Source organism: Megascapheus bottae, chromosome 11 (genome assembly GCF_031878675.1).
Source record: "Megascapheus bottae isolate mThoBot1 chromosome 11, mThoBot2.hap1, whole genome shotgun sequence".
NCBI classification, from domain to species: domain Eukaryota; kingdom Metazoa; phylum Chordata; class Mammalia; order Rodentia; family Geomyidae; genus Megascapheus; species Megascapheus bottae.
The window spans coordinates 47,182,598-47,199,736 of record NC_143519.1 but is presented as its reverse complement, the minus strand read 5'-3'; the positions used below and the strand labels follow the sequence as shown (position 1 = coordinate 47,199,736).

The 17,139-nt window shown below is 37.0% G+C and overlaps 1 protein-coding gene across 1 annotated transcript in view; it reads left to right on the top strand.

Annotated features, from left to right (window-relative positions):
* Nucleotides 1-14,141, top strand: part of Ubl3 (ubiquitin like 3) — a 61,477-nt gene extending 47,336 nt beyond the window's left edge. The window contains exons 2-5 of the mRNA XM_090342207.1: nt 916-1,024; nt 6,046-6,132; nt 10,096-10,173; nt 11,350-14,141. Coding sequence (XP_090198333.1) covers nt 916-1,024; nt 6,046-6,132; nt 10,096-10,173; nt 11,350-11,402 — 327 coding nt within the window. The 3' untranslated portion in view covers nt 11,403-14,141. The remainder of the gene's footprint in view (nt 1-915; nt 1,025-6,045; nt 6,133-10,095; nt 10,174-11,349) is intronic.
* The last annotated feature ends 2,998 nt before the right edge of the window (nt 14,142-17,139 follow it).

Below are 17,139 nucleotides of genomic sequence, written 5' to 3'. Positions count from 1 at the left end.
AATCTAAGTAAATTTTGACTTAGAAATGTCAGTCCAATTGGAATCTTAAATACTTTATCTGTTTAGTGATAAAGAATGCATTTTACTCGTTTTTTTTTAGTTTTTTAGAGTAATGACAACCTGTAGAACTAGATATCATTGTAATTAAATATAAAAGCATAATGAATTTTTTGCTTTATTCATCTACTATGGCAAATATATCTGCTACACACATTAAATAATAAGTAAAATTATATTCCTATTCCTTTCTTTTTTGCCACAAATTATTGTTTGTTTTATTAATTGTCAGGATAATGTATAGAGGGGTTACAGTTACATTTGTCAGGTAGTGAGTGCATTACTTCTCACACCTTGATACTCCTTCTCATGTTTGTGTCCCTGTTTCCCTTCCCCCACCCCCTCCCAATCATCTTGGTTTTCCCCCCTTCCCTTCAAATAAACATATAAACATATATACAATATACCAGGTAACAAAGTCAGATGCAGAACAATATGAGACTAACCATAAGGGCCAAAAAAAGAAATATAAAGTTAATAGGCTGGGTGCAGTGGCTCCCGCCTGTAATCCTAGCTACTCAGAAGGCTGAGCTATGAAGATTGAGGTTCAAAGCCATCTCGGGCACTAAAGAACAAGAGACTCTTATCTCCAATTAATCACTACAAAATGGGACGTGGGGCTGTGGCTCAGGGGTAGGATGGTAGCCTTGTGCTGAAGAGCTCAGGGATAGCCCCCAGGCCCAGAGTTCAATCCCCATGACCCCCCCCCACACACACACAAAAGGTTAATCGAATTTAAATAAGTTTTAATAAAACACCCCAAATGATACTGGTAATAACAGTTAAATGAAAACCTTATGAAAGCCACTCTTAAAATTTTTCTATTAAGAAAACGATTGTCTTTTTTTTTTTTTTCAGATTAATTTGCGCCTCATCCTGGTGAGTGGAAAAACAAAAGAGTTCCTGTTTTCTCCTAATGATTCAGCTTCTGACATTGCAAAGCATGTGTATGATAACTGGCCAATGGGTGAGTGGTGTTTTCTCCCACAGATGAACATTGTAAATTCCTTGTGCCATACCTGTTTTGCGAACATTTAGTAAAAGTTTTTTTTGTTGTTGTTGGTTTTTTGTTTGTTTGTTTGTTTTGCCAGCCCTGGGCTTGAGCTCAGGGCCTGAGCACTGCCCTTGGATTTTTCTCAAGGCTAGAAATCTACCACTTGAGCCTCAGCACCACTTCCAGCTTTTTTCTATGTATGTGGTACCAAGGAATTGAACCCCGGTCTTCGTGCATGCTAGGCAAGCACTCTACCACTAGGCCAAACTCCCAGCCCCAACATTTAGTAAAAGTTATAAGTATGTAAAATGAAAGTAAAAGTAACCGAGGGTATAAGAACCAGGCTTAAAAGGAATAAGTGAACCTGCCCCTAGGTTTTGCTTTCAGCTTTGTCATTCAAAGTGGGAAAGAAGCCAGGTTAACAAAGTCCTTGCTTTTGCCCACACTAAAAAATAATTTTGAAAAGGAAAAGCACAAATCAGCTTAATACACATATAGAATTTCATATCAATGAAGTTGTATTAAAACACAAAATACAAGGAAAGAAAATCCATTCCTGTTGATCTTCTCTATATTTAAATTTTAGCTGGAACATAATTAACCTAATTTATATTGTTCCATGTCTTCCCTGAATAAGATCAGTTATGCTGTACCTTTTCAAGCCGCTACCTATAATAGACAATTTTTAATTAGTAGTCCTTTCCCTACTGCTTTCCTACCTAATAAGACTCTGACTTACTCCTTAAATGAGTCTTTAATTCATGTTCCTTTTTAAGTTTGTCCATTTGTCCTCAGGACCCTTTTCACAGTGTGTACCATAGAGATACATAATTTCAGCCCATTCCTTTAGGTGTGTCATTGTTGTTGTTTCCCGGTGCAAGGAGTTGAAACCCAAAGTCTCATATGTGCTAGGCCATACCACTAAACTACATCCTCAGCCATTTTATAATTTTATTTTGAAATAAAGTCTTGCTAAGACTGACCTTAAGTTTGAAATCCCACCTCAGGACTTAAGTTTGAAATCCCACCTCAGGACTTCTAGTGAGAGTACTTGTATTTATTAGTATTAGCAGGAGCAATTTGAAATTGTAAAGGACAAGACTTACTTCAATAAGAACAAAAAACATGATGTATGTATAATGACTCTTAGGTTACTGGGAACCTTTTTAGAGAAAGAAATTTCTTATAGATCCCTTAATTCTGATTTAAACTATTTCATTATAATGTCATTTTAAAATACGGAAACAAAACAAGTTAAAATTCTTAGTTCTTAGAAATACAAAATTAAAATGGATCTAGAAAGAAAACACAAATATAATTCTAAAATCAATAATATTCAGATTAACAACGTTAACTTGCCAGGTAATATACTTTTGGCAAAGCTGCCCACCACTGGTTCCTTGTATCACACTGAGTGTGGTAGACCCAGGATTCTGCATGGTGCACAGTGACCCAGTTGTCTGCAGACTTGCCACAAAGCCTTTGTTCTTACACTGTCCCAGTTCTCAGTCAGTCTTCTCTTAGACTATGTCACTACATAGGAAGCCTTTGTTCTGTTTCCACTTACTTCTTGAAAGCTACAGTACTGATTACCTGTCAACAATATAGTTATCAACCCAATGGATGCATGGGCACTAACATCCCAAAGCCACACTTGGCTATCATTTGATTATTTGAATTATTTTGCAGATCTTTTCCAGATTATCATTATAATGAACAATTTGAAAAAATTGTGAAGAGGACTTTTAGATTCTTAGAATATATCATATAGGTTTGTAGTTCTCAGTGTAAGAAACACTTGATTTATTCAACACTTACTTTTCTTCCTGTTGATAACCAATGAGCTGGTATCTGAATCAAGAAGGAACTAAAGCTAAAGCTCATATAGCTCAAGAGATTTCTTAAAAGTTCATAGCTTTTATTGGGTTTTTCTTTATATCAAGGCAAGGTTTATAACTATCAGCATTTTGTTAAGTACCTAAGAACTGTGTGCTAAATAATGTACAGTAGATCATTCCTATGGATTTGAGAGTGAAGTAGATAGCTGCTGGTATGTGAATATCATAGAAAAGTAACACAAAACACCGAAGAGTAATCTCTATCAAAATAATTTTTATTTGAACAAATACATAGCTTACAGTAAAAAAAAAAAAAGTACTTCCATTTGCTAATTATTTGGCTTAGACATTTGAAATTAGTTTAATTCTTTCAAATACCAATATTAATCTTAGAGTATCAAGCACAAATCTTTACCATTAAATGGTATCCCAATAGTTGAACAGATCACCTACCAGTATAGAAATTAGTTTTGGCTGATGGCACTTACCCTAAGGCAAAAAGGGTTATTCTTGTTGTTGTTGTTGTTGTTGTTGTTTTGTGGCCCATGGGGCTCGAACTCTAGGCCTGGATACTGTCCTGAGCTCTTCAGCTCAAGGCTACCACCCTGCCCCTTGAGCCACAGCGCCACTTCTGTTTTTCTAGTGGTGAATTGAACAAAAGAGTCTCATGGACTTTAGTGCCCTGGCTGGCTTTGAAATGTGGTCCTCAAATCCCAGCCTCTTAAGTAGCTAGGATTACAGGCGTGAGTCACCCATGCCTGTTTTTTTTGTGTGGGTTTTTTTGTTGTTGTTGTTTGTTTTTTTGCTATTGTTGTTGTTGCTTTTTGGGGTTTGGGGGGGGGTTGTTTGTTTGTTTGTTTGTTGCCAATCCTGGAGCTTGAACCCAGGGCCTGGGCACTGTCCCTGAGCTGCTTTTGCTCAAGGCTAGCACTTGACCCACAGCACCACTTGCAGCTTTTTTGTTTATGTGGTGCTAAGGAATTGAACCCAGGGCTTCATGCATGCTAAGCAAGCACTCTACCACTAATCTACATTCCCAGACTGCAGAAGGTTTTTAATTCTTAGTCTTTTCTTGGCTTTTCAGCAAGTTTAAACAAAAATAAATTCTTTCATATAAAAATAAACATTTTAGGGGCCGGGAGTTGGCCTAGTGGTAGAGTGCCTGCCTAGCATGCACGAAGACCCGGGTTCGATTCCTATGTATGTACCACATACATAGAAAAAAGCTGGAAGTGGTGCTGAAGCTCAAGTGGTAGAGCTCTAGCCTTGAGAAATCCCAAGGACAGGGCTCAGGCCCTGAGCTCAAGCCCAGGACTGGCAAAAAATAAATAAATAAATAAATAGGTAAACATTTTAGGTTTATACTGTATATATCTTGTGAGGTACTAAAAGTCTATAAAAGTAAATATTTATTGAAGCTAGCAACAAGAATATAGCAAATATTAAGTCAAAAAATACTTAGTAGCATGGCACAGTGGCTTCCGCCTATAATCCTAGCTACTCAGGAGGCTGAGATCTGAGGATCACAGTTCAAAGCCAGCCCAGCACTGAATACCAAGAGACTCATGTCCAATTAACCACCAGAAAACCAGGGCTTTGTGGCTCAAGGAATACGACAGTAGCCTTGAGCTGAAGAGCTCAGGGACAATGCCCAGACTCAGAGTTCAAGTCCCACAACTGACCAAAAAAACAAAATTACTTTGTGTGTAATGTATTTCTGGAAGGACTTAGTTTTTCTAAACATATCATTAAGCAGCTTTTTGGAAATACTGCTAATCAGTAGAGTAATCATATAACTGTTATATAACTGTTAATACTAACTAGAATTCCTTCTGTAAACTTTATTGTGAATTCCATTCTAAAATTTAGATCCTTACAGAGGAGGAGATAGTATATTAAATAAATTATGTTCTTACTGCATAGTATAATAAAATGTATAGTTCCAAGTTTTTGCTAGCCCTTTTTCAGTAGGACTTGAACACTTAATATCATTTGCCTTTAGATTATATCTAGATTATATTATCTTCTTATATCTTCATTCTGAAGTGTTAGTGGCTTATAAAGATTTTTTCTTCTAAGGGCCGAGAGTTTGGCCTAGTGGTAGAGTGCTTGCCTGGCATGCACAAAGACCCCGGTTTGATTCCTCGGTACCACATACATAGAAAAAAGCCAGAAGTGGTGCTGAGGCTCAGGTGGTAGAGCGCTAGCCTTGAGAAAGTCCAAGGACAGTGCTCAGGCCCTGAGCTCAAGGCCCAGGACTGGCAAAAAAAAAAAAAAAGAAACAAACAAACAGAGGAAGCTAAAAATGTCTCCTGTTTAGTAAAAACAAAAAAAAAAGATTTCTCTTCTAGAAGAGGAGGGATCTGTCTGGGGCAGCAAAGGTTTACCTGGAAGAGAGAAGGTGAAGGGAGAAAAGCATGGGCAGGGAACCAGGAATGGTTAACATTCAGTTCTCATCTAATTGTTTGTAGAAAGGTAGTGATTTTGTCAGATGCACACTCACCAAGCCCAAAGGAAAAATCTTTACTTCTACTTTTCTTCTCTCCTTCTATTGTTTATGTTGTCACCTATCACCTAACAACAGAAGTTTCTACAGGAAACAAACTCATCATAAAGTTATATGCTAAGATTAAATATTCTGTTGCCTATTGTACAGACTGATTTTCTTCATGTCTTTGCCTAGTTTTCATGTTTGTATAGTACCTATATCTGTATCGTGTGTGTGTGTGTGTGTGTGTGTGTGTGTGTGTGTGTTTCTTTAGTAGGATTAAGTTTTTCCCAGTTTAGCTGCTTAAACTTCAAGCCTATGATCTGGCATACTTTCATATACTTTAAAAGGCAAAACTACTGATTGGGTTGGTAGAATGCTAGCCAACGAGTGAAAGGAAACATAGGAGTTTGGAGACCTGGTCCAGACCTAGAAAAAAAAATGAAAAGAAAAAACAAAAACTAGTCTTTTTTGTACCTCTTTCTACTTAATGAAAAAAATGAAAAAGAACAAAGTCTTGCAAGTGACTATTTTATCATTATTTTGATTCTTAGGAAGTGTCTTCTGTGATGTGTTAAAGTGATTTGTGTCCGGACTTTTAAAACAATGCAGTAGTGCTTCAGTCATTTTTTGAAATGCATCTAATCAGTTCCCTGGATTCTTTGTAGACTGGGAAGAAGAGCAGGTCAGCAGTCCAAATATTCTGCGACTTATTTATCAAGGACGATTTCTACATGGAAATGTCACATTAGGAGGTAAGGAGTCACTTTTGCTGGGATTTAATATCTTATCTCATGGTAGTATTACTCATTTGTTTATTTTAAATGCTAATGCCTGAACTTCCTGCAAAAAATTCATTTAAACTCTGAATCTGCCTATATTTATTGTACACTTACTATTTTACCTTGTATATTAACTTAAATTTCATTTTAGAACTACCTTTAGAAATAAAATCTATCCCAAAATAGGAGTGTGTGTACCTACTATTTTATAAATGTAATTGTCTTGTACCTCTGGTTAATTCAATTTCCATACAATATTTTTATGCAAAATTTTGACACATGAATTAGGAAAAGTTTATGATGGTTTTCACATGTAAAGAAGAGATATTTCCAATTTGATCCCAACAATGTAATTGTTAATTATATAAAAGTAATTGGTTATCAGGAATATAGTAGTCTAATATAGTAACTGAAAGAGCAGATTTTGTAACCAGACTAAGTTGTGTCCCAGCTCTATGACATACAAGGTATATGACCTTGGGCCACTTTTCCTCACTGATAAGAGGGATATAACAGTGCCTGCTAAATAGGTTGAGAGGGATAAACTCCTTCTTACAGCAGTGGTTGCCACATGGTGAACACTTAACTGTTAGCTATTATTGTTCTTTAGATGTGATTGAGGATATATAGCTCAATAATGCCCTCATATGGGGCACATTTTCTACCAGAATTTGTTTTGTTTCAATTAATATGTATTTTATATTTCACATATATTCAGACAACTCGGAATTTGTAGGCAAATGAAATGAAATGATCTGCTTTAAAATGATATAAGTGTTTTGACATAGTCTTTTTTTTTTTTCTTTTTTTTTTTTGGTCAGTCATGGGGCTTGAACTCAGCCTGGGAGAATGTCCCTGAGCTCTTTAGCTCAAGACTAGTCACCCTACCCCTTGACCCACAGTGCCACTTCCGGTTTCTGGTGGTTAATTGGAGATAAGAGTCTCTTGGTATTTAGTGCCAGGCTGGCTTTGAACTGTGATCCTCAGATCTCAGCCTCCTGAGTTGCTAGGATTACACACGGGAGCCATTATGCCTGGAACACAGTCCTTTTTCTTCAAACCTAATAAAATACTTTATCTGTTTTTCCTTAAAAATAGTACTAGTTAACTTGGTATATATTTGCTGATCTTTTCTTATGTGTTAACACTAGTAGACATTTGAGGATGCAGGTTTCAATAAGGTACTGCCTTATTCCAGGTGCTATAGCCTAATTACATGGAACAGACATAAAATTCACTTTAAAATCCTGTGCCATGAAAGCTAGGGATGCTTTCAGTGATTTCTGACAATGTCAGATTTGTAGAACCCTTCAGGTGGAGTCTCAGTCTCACCATAAACAGTTTTAGTGGTAATTGCTCTTGTGTATAAAAGATTACTGCCATTTAGAACTAAAGCTTTAACAAAAATATATATCTCCTTTATTTCGAGTGCGAAATCAGTCACACCAGCCTTTGAGAGACCATAGACTTTGTATAAAAATCAGAATGGTTGATCTGTTTTTGTTAAATTATAAATTTTCCAGATCTGTTTTTTTAGTACTACTCTGAAATAACAGAGTAACAGAATGCCTCATGTCTGTTACTGCCACTCTGTGTTGTCATACTGTGTAGGAATAGGATTCCTGTTACAGGTGATATTTGCAGTGGTGGCTAGGAAGTACTGTAGTGAGGATTCAGACGAGTTGGATAGGTTTGGGGTATCAGTCATGATATAGTTAACCCTAAGAGAGCTTTTTTTTATTATTTTTTTTTTTTTTTGCCAGTCCTGGGCTTGGGCTCAGGGCCTGAGCACTGTCCTTGGGTTTTCTCAAGGCTAGAGTTCCACCACTTGAGTCACAGAACCACTTCTGGCTTTTTTTCTATGTATGTGGTACCAAGGAATCGAACCTGGGCCTTCATGCATTCTAGGCAAGCACTGTACCACTAGGCCAAACTTCTGGATCCTTAAGAGAGCTTCTCATTGCCTGCCATTCATTCCTTGTTTTTCTTCTGAGACCTGCCTGATCTTCTGTGGATGACCTCAAGTGATCCTCCTGCCTCAGCATCCTAAGTAGCCAGGGCTATAAATATATACCACTGTACCTGATTGCTCTACCATTCTTGAAATTTTGGGTCCAGTAACTCCCAGGCTCAATTTTTTTTTTTTTTATTGAATCTCAAAACATCACCAAATCTCACATCCTCTAAAGAAATGGTTTAGTGAAAGTTGCTGACTAGGAGTTGAAGAATAATCAACTAAAAGCTTTGATGGTCAGCAGATTCTAACATTGTTCACGAAGAAAATAGGAGAATCACCTCTGATATTGATGTACTTACAAATTTACTTATTTTTTATTGAGTCAGGGACATTCCCAGGGCCTCGAACATACTACATAAGCACTCTGGCACTGAACTCCACTCCAGGTCCTGATAGTCATTCCAAATGCAGATTTCTGCATCTCTCCTCTCTACTTCCCCCATTTTCCATTTTTACTCCTGAGTCAAAAATCTCATATGATTTTTACGTATGTTAAAAGTGCATACACTGTCATCGTAGAAAGCAAGAAGTATCTACTTTGCATTCTAAGGTTTCCTTCCTTAGTCCATAATACTCAGAGCATCAATGTCTACTATTTCTACTCAAAAGGCAAGTTGAAAGAGAAAGACTAGCCCTACCAATTACATTTCTAGTTTTCAGTGATAAGCCACTTAAGATCTTTAGAAATTCAGCATGATTCTATGAATTAGCACTAATATTGAAGATAGGACTTTTTAAAACCTACCCATGGGCCGGGAGTTTGCCCTGTGGTAGAGTGCTTGCCTAGCATACACGAAGACCCAGGTTTGATTTCTTGGTACCACATACATAGTAAAAGCCGAAAGTGGTGCTGTGGCTCAAGTAGTGAAGTTCTAGTCTTGAGAAAACCCAGGGACAGTGTTCAGGCCCTAAGTTCAAGCCCCTGGACTGGCAAAAAAAAGAAAAAGAAAAAACAAAACATAAATACCTACCCTTTAAACATCATCATATATAGCAAGATTTGAAAAGCAGGAGGCAAAAAGGAAAATACTTGGAAAGTAATGATCATAAGCCTTACCGAAGTTCATAGGTAATTGAAAAGAAAGTAGTTTGAGTAAAGAAAACTTTTCTAATTTAAAAATATAAGGTTGAGAATTTTTGCAGTTGTTCGCCATTTCTTGTTTCTACATCAAAGTAGCTTGTCGGTCCAATTTATTACAGTTGGTATTTATTAAATTTGGAATCCTATCTCCTAATCTAAGCTTTTTCCTGTGCTTAATGAAAAAGGATATTCTCAAAACTCTTAAGTCTCAACAAGGATTATATCAATATTATCAGAATAATTAGAGAAAAATAAGGATTGAGGTACAAATATTTCCTGTTCCTCACCCAAGGAATTGGGAGTTGTCTAGTACCCTAACAAATAGCCATCTTTTTTTAAAGTACTTTGTCCTGTCTCCTCTAAAGGTTGTCACTAGATGAACCTATTCTTTCTTCATCTCCTTTCTTAAATAGTGAGGATGTATGTGTCAAGCTAGTGCCTTGCCTGCCAAGGATTTTTTTTTTTTTTGCCAGTCCCAGCTTGAGCTCAGGGCCTTGGGTTTTCTCAAGGCTAGAGTTCCACCACTTGAGCCACAGAACCACTTCTGGCTTTTTTTTTCAATGTATGTGGTACCAAGGAATCGAACCTGGGCCTTCATGCATGCTAGGTAAGCACTATACCTAGGCCAAACTCCCGGCCCCCAAGGATCATTTTTATCATGGGAAAGTATAATAAGAACTTCATCTCATGTCATAACAGAGATGTTCTGCATGATAAGTTCAGTCTGTGATGGAAACCATACAGAAAGCAATGGGGTTTCTTAAATGGTTTTAGTTCTGGTTAATGATTTTAATAGATCCATATATAAGTAACCAGATTTCCTCTACTTTTCCCATAGCATTAAAACTTCCTTTTGGAAAGACGACAGTGATGCATTTGGTGGCCAGAGAGACATTGCCAGAGCCAAACTCTCAAGGTAAGCTGTTTCCTGAGCAGCTACAAAAACAGGCATTCAAAGCTAGTGGGTTTTTCTTGGACATTCTGAAGGAAAGAAAGTTTTCATAGTTATGAATTGAGCTTGTCAAATAAACAACCTGATAAATTTGAAACATGTTAAAACTAAATGATTATTTATTCTTATTTGTCAGTCACAGCTTGAGCTCAGGGCCTGCGTGCTATCCCTGAGCTTTTTATCTCAGGGCTAGTGCTCTACCACTTTGAGCCACAGTGACATTTCTGGTTTTTCTGATGGTTCATTAGAGATCAGTCTCACAGACTTTCCTGTTCAGGCTAACTTTGAACCTTGATCTTCAGATCTCAGCCTCCTGAAAATCTTGAATTTACAGATGTGAGCTACCAGCACTTGGCCCTAAAAGATAATTCATAAGCAAACTTGTGTGTGTGTGTGTGTGTGTGTGTGTGTGTCAGTGTCAGTGTGTGTCAGTCATGGGGCTTGAACTCTGGGCCTAGGTGTTGTCCCTGAGCTCTTTAGCACAAGGCTACTGCCCTACCTCTTGAGCTACAGTGCCACTTCTAGTTTTCTAGCGGTTAATTGTGAATAAGAATTTCACAGACCTTAGTGCCTGGGCTGGCTTTGAACTGTGATCCTCAGGTCTCAGCCTCCTGAGCCACTGTACCTAGCTTGGGGCAAACATTTTTGTATCATTTTATTGTTATTGTGTATGTATAAGGGTGTTACAGTGTCATAATTCAGGCATGCACTTCTGTTTTGGACAATGTCACCTCTTCCTCTGCTTTCTTGTAAGCAACTTTAAAAACCAAACAAACGAACAAACAAAAAAACTAAATCAAGAGCCATGGCTCATACCTGTAATCCTAGCTACTCAGGAGGCTGAGAATCTGAGGATCACAGTTCACAGCCAGCCTGGGCACAAAAGTCCACGAGACCCTTATCTCCAATTAAACACCAAAACACCAAAAGTGGTTCTGTAGCTCAAGTGGTAGAGGATTAGCCTTGAACTGAAGGGCTCAGGTACATCTCCCAGGCCCAGAGTTCAAGCCTCATGACCAATTCCCCCACCCCCCAAAAAACCTATTTCTCCTAACACCTGGGTATCTGCCCTCTCCTCCTCTCCATGGTTCCGCAGCATTCTTATAAACAAGGTTTTCGGGTTTTTTTCGTTTTCCCTAGGTCAGAGGAATCGTGAAAAGACTGGAGAGAGTAACTGTTGTGTAATCCTGTAAATGCTGCCTGCCTAGTGTGGAGTGAGCTGTCTTTCTTTCGTGCTGCTGGGAAGGAGGAGACCCAGCATGGCTTCAGAAACCTTTAGGAGCAGTCTGCCTGCACATCTACGGGACTGAACTACTCATGAACACTGGCATCTTTTCTCATGAAGTAAAAATCCAAGAACATTTTTCACTATGATTTTGTATTTCTTGTATTTTTCTTTATGCTGAGCAGTTTTTAAATATGTTGGTTTTTGAATGCAGTTAATCTCCAGGGGAAATGTTGACAAGTTATCTTTCACAACAGAAATAATTTTGCTGCCACATCAATTGTCATCATCAGAACTTAACAAATCAAGTATCCCAAATACAATTTGCACTCAAAAAGATTGGCATTATTTTTTTCATCAGCAGAATTTATAAGAGTTTCTGGTACCTAGAAATACTCATATACACAGTTCCACACTGGAAGACACCCAGCAATCGATGAAGTCAATAAGTGGGCCAGCGTGAGAGGGAATAAATGGAAAAAACTAAAATGTTGGGCAAATTCTACCCAAGTCAGCCATGGTGGCTGTACAGGCCCAAAATATTAAGCTGAGTGTAACCATTTTCACTGCAACAAATGAAAAAATAAAATGTGCCTGTTGTTTTAAGCACTCGGTAGAGGGCTGATAAAACCGGTTTTATTCCTATAATACATCCTGCACTCTTGAGTCCTCCGTGGCTGAGTGCTCATCAGACAGCACAGAAGGGGTGAGAGTGCATCTCTAGCCTTAATGGGGGAGGGTGCCAGTTGCTCCGAGGCTTTCGCTGTGCAGAAACATTCGAAAACCTCAGTGACTGATCATTTTATGTATTTGAATATAGAAAAATGAAATTTTCCATAATCATCATTCATTCATAACTATGTCCTGCATTATGCTTACTCATTATAGTTCAAATGAATTCTGAAATTTAAAAAAAACCCTCCATAATACTAATATCCTTTTCTTTATGTAGGTTGTGTTGGGTATTAGTGCTTGCAATTAAAATCAAAAGCTGATTTTCAAGGCATACATGATTAAAGATGCCACTCTTTCATTTTATACCAATAATTTAATGATTGATATGTTAAAATCAATTTGCACAGCACTAAAGCATGGGCTAGTTTCATCTAAACCTGTAAAAAATATGAAAGATTTTATATTTTTTTCGCTGGGAAGAATTCTTCCTGGATAAAATTACAAATATGTGTAGAATATATTTAATAAAAGACTTATAAAATGCCTAACTATAGAACTTAAATATAGATTGGCGTGTAGAATATAGAACAATACTCCATATAAATAACTTTAGCCTTTTTAAAATTGAAGTTGCAGGCTGACATTACGTTCTATACTTAATAAGTGTTCTTGGCCCTTAAAAATGTTAAGTGTAAATTTGTTCAAATGGTCAGCTTTCTTTAAATGCATTCAGATTATTTTATTCATTGTTAATGCTTTGATGAAAAGGCTTTATATGCAGTAGATCTTCAAAAAATATTGTTCATACTGATCAAACTTAAATTTGTATAGAGCAGAGTTTTAAAATAAATGTAAATAGCACTAAACATTTTCTTTCTGCAACCTGTACTTATAGATTCTTTGTGTAAACTAAATAAAAAATTATTGTAGTGCATTTTGGTGGTACTTTTAAAGGTCTTGATTAGGTCAATAATTATTTAAGCACTGTCTCATACATGTTAAAATTCTGTTCTCTTCTTTTGGAATTTCTTAGAATTTAATACTCTTTTGTTGGCTTGGTATTCCCGGTATATTCTTGATATTTAACCTGGATATTTTGCACAGTCACAACAGAGGAGAAAAGTTTGTTCTCCCTGTTCACTAATATGTCCTATTGAAGAGATGTTAAATATTTGTATGCTTTGTTCATAGTTCAAATGTGAATCCTGTTAGTGTTGACTAATCTGAATCCAGTAGCTATTTAATTGGCAACTAGCCATTTAATACTTACTTTGATTCTAATTTTTCCACAGTTAAAGACTATCAGTTAATTATCATTCATTTTTATGATGGTTGAAAATATATGCTATTGTTTTCATTGTATTTTTTCTGTTCTTACGTTAGAGTTCCCCTTTTTTCAAGATTTTGATTTAGAGTTTACTAAATGGGATAAATTGGCCTAGTAGTAGAAAAAGAATTAACTTGGTATCCAATATCAAAGTTGTATACAATGAAAGCAAAAAGAATAAGAAATAGCAGTAAAATAATATACTGAAAACACCAGAAATTCAGATGCCTTAATAGTATATACATGAAAATATTCAGCTATCCCTTTAAGAACAATTCCTTAGACTACCTGATGGTTAAATTATAATCATTTATATCCAAGGTTACCACTGGAGATTCCTCTGCCACAAATAGCAGTTCAGTTTTATGTGTAAATCTGGAAGTATAAACAAGGCCTGAGTTATGGGCCTGTGCCATTGCCCAGTCCTTGGTATCTGATTCATCTCTTTTTATCTAAAGTGTCCTAGACTTTCAGGGTTCTAAACAAGGCAGTCTCATTCAGACTTTAGCATGTCTCCTTGACTTGAACTATTGCTTTACTCTTAGAGATGGTTATATCTTATCATGAAAAACGAATCTAAATCTTCCACATTAAATGAAGTTTTCTCACAGTGACCATTGATTTTTAGTTTTTATGAAGTCGTCTTGACCAGTATTGCAGTATCTGTTAGCTGATTGTGGTAAATAATGTGAAAAAAAATTAAAACCTGTTCATCTGTTGTAGAATATTCCTCCTTTTAAATGATTTTCATAGTTTTAGTGTACATCTTTTACTTCTACCTTTCCTCCTCCTCCTCCCCCCAACCAATTGATTTTGAGACTCTTCCATAAAAGTCACATGGGGTCATCTTTTACTTTGCTATATTTTACCAAAATCATAGAAAATTACAGTTGTTAACATATATTCACCAAATAGCAGTGTACCCAAGTTCATTAGACAAACTTTATGGATGTACAAGTGCTGAGAGATGCCCTCCCTCCCCCCAGTTAGATAATTGTGGAAGACTTCAATACCCTTCTCTTACCAATAGGTCATCTGAGCAAAAGAAAGAAACTTTATAATTAAATTGAACCATAGGCGAGGTGAAAATAATTGAGTATTTCACCCAGTAACTGCACAATACATATTCTCCTCCACAGCACATGGAACTTCCTCCAAAATAGATCATACCCTAGGATCTAGAGCACATATGAGCAAATACAGAAAGTTGAAATTAACTCCTTGTATCCTATTAGATCAGCAGCAAAAGATACCACAGAAAATATTCAAACACATGGAAATATATATACGAGACAGCATAAAGATCCTCATTGAAAGCTGCTTATCAGTAAAGGTGAGAGTGGGAAAGAGAAATAGACTGTTGGTAAGTGGAGAGTAGGAGGGTTTGTGCTAACAAGGATCAGGGAAGTTGGATATGGTAGAAATAAATGGTTTGCAAGTGTGAAAATTAAAATTGTAGGAAGAGAGGAATGATTAGAGGAAATAGGATTGATTAGGATACATTGTACACTTGTGGAAAGGTAGTAATGAAATCCTCTCCTGTATAACGAATGTAAGCTTAGAAATAGAATCTGCTGTTTTCAAAGGGGGAAAAAAAAAAACCTCAGGCATTAAAATTATAAATAGTGGTAAAGCATTTTATAATTAAGCGTTTTGACTGAATTCATAGAATAAGTGAAAATAGATCTCATTTTTATTTTAAACTGTTACTGTCATTGCCTATGGCTGAGAAAACTATTTTCTATAACGAGAACTCATTCTTCTCTTTTATTTTTAAAAATACTTTTGCCAAGATGGTAGCTAAGGGTTCTTGACACTTTGACAATCATTTCTTCCTGTCCTGTGGGCAGAGGGAAGGATGGGTCAACAATTTCTGTTCATTGCTCCCGTGACATGCAATAAATTTAGTAGGGCCTCTCCAGCTCATCTTTGAGCTTTCTGAATGGAGGTGATCAATCTGAAGTAGTTGGCCATTAACAAAAGCCAGAATTAGAGATATGTCTGCTTCATTTTAAGGAGATTTTGAGATTCGTGTTTATATCTCAGAAAATACAAAATGTGTCTCTTACCCTAGATGTTTAACCCTTTGTGTGGAAACCATTCCATCTACCTTTCCCTTGTGCCGAGGACTTGATGAAAATGTGATGCCATTGATCCCCAAGAACTTGACGTGATCTGTCTTATTTTTCTAATCATTTTGAGAAAATGCTGAAATACAATAACCTAAGCTTATTTAAAGTGTAGAGTTCTATCAGTGTGCTGGCTCTCTATGGCTATCTATAGTCATGATAATGAATTTTAATTCATGTCTTACATGACTCTCATCTCCAAGTAAACCTTTATGGCATTTAAATAAGCTTGAATTTCTAGCATTTTATATAAATACATAAACTTTAAAAAAATTGTCGAGTTTCATAAAATAAAAGATTATACCTTTCTTGCCTTTCTGAAAGCTGAGACCACTAGTCTCTGAGTTGGAAGTGGAAATGCTGTGTCTACTTCCTAGGAAATAGTTACCGAAATCCACTTCAGTCAGTTTCTTTGCTTTTGTTTCGGGAGTTTTTAAATGTGATGGCTGGGAGAATAATTGGCCAGCAAATGCACTGAATTCATAACAGCTGTTTTAAATTTTCCAGGCATTAATTTTAGTTGAATTTATAAAAGTAAGTGGAGTGAAAAGAAAGGAATTCCTGACTCACATAAAATATTTCTTTATTACAAAAACGGGTCCTAAGAGCCCCTAGGATTAAGGAAAGTTTTTTATTTTTTATTATAACAGTGATGTAAGAGGGGTTAATTATCTAAGGTTGAATAATGTCATCCCTTACCTTGCTCTCTCCCAATTTGATTTTTAAAAGGAGGAAGATGGCAGGGAGCATGGCCTACTAGTGGTAGAGTACTCGCCTGGCATGCATGAAGACCGGGGTTCGAGTACTTGGTACCACATACATAGAAAAAAGCTGGAAGTGGTGCTGTGGCTCAAGTTGTAGAGCTCTAGCCTTGAGAAAAGCCCAAGGACAGTGCTTAGGCCCTGAGTTCAAGCCCTAGGTAGGACTGGTTAAAAAAAAAAAAGTAGAGGGAGAAGGAATAGGAAAAGGAAGAGAAGCAAAGAGAAACAGATGGGAGAGGAAAATCAAGAGGAGGAGTGGAAAGAAGATCTAGAGAAGGAAGAGGAGCAGGAGGAACAAGAGGAGGAGGAGATGCAGTTATTTGTGTAACCTTACTCTCATCAAATACTGGCAACCTGCTTTGAAAGATGAGTCCCTAGGCACTTGGATCTGACCTCTGTAAATTTTGCCTCATATCATCAATGTCTTCCACATTTCTAACACTTTTATAAGGCTGTGCTTTTGTTTTTACCTAGCTAGCTTTACCTCCAGAACTAAATAACTATTTTCCCCAGTCTTTTACCAGGCTTCAGTATCCCAGATGGGCTTTGTTTGTTTATGAATCCTGGCTCACCTATCAACTTGGAAAGGTGTGATGGTGAACAAGTGTTTGGAGATGTCTCATGATGCCCTTTGAAAACGCCTGCGGTTGGGGCTGGACACAGAGCCTGGGCACTGTCCCTGAGCGTATTCGCTCAAGCCTAGCACCCTACCACTTTGAGCCACTGCACCACATCCGATTTTCTGATGGTTAATTGGAAATGAGAGTCCACAAACCTTCCTTCCCTGGGCTGATTTTGAATCCTAGTCCTCAT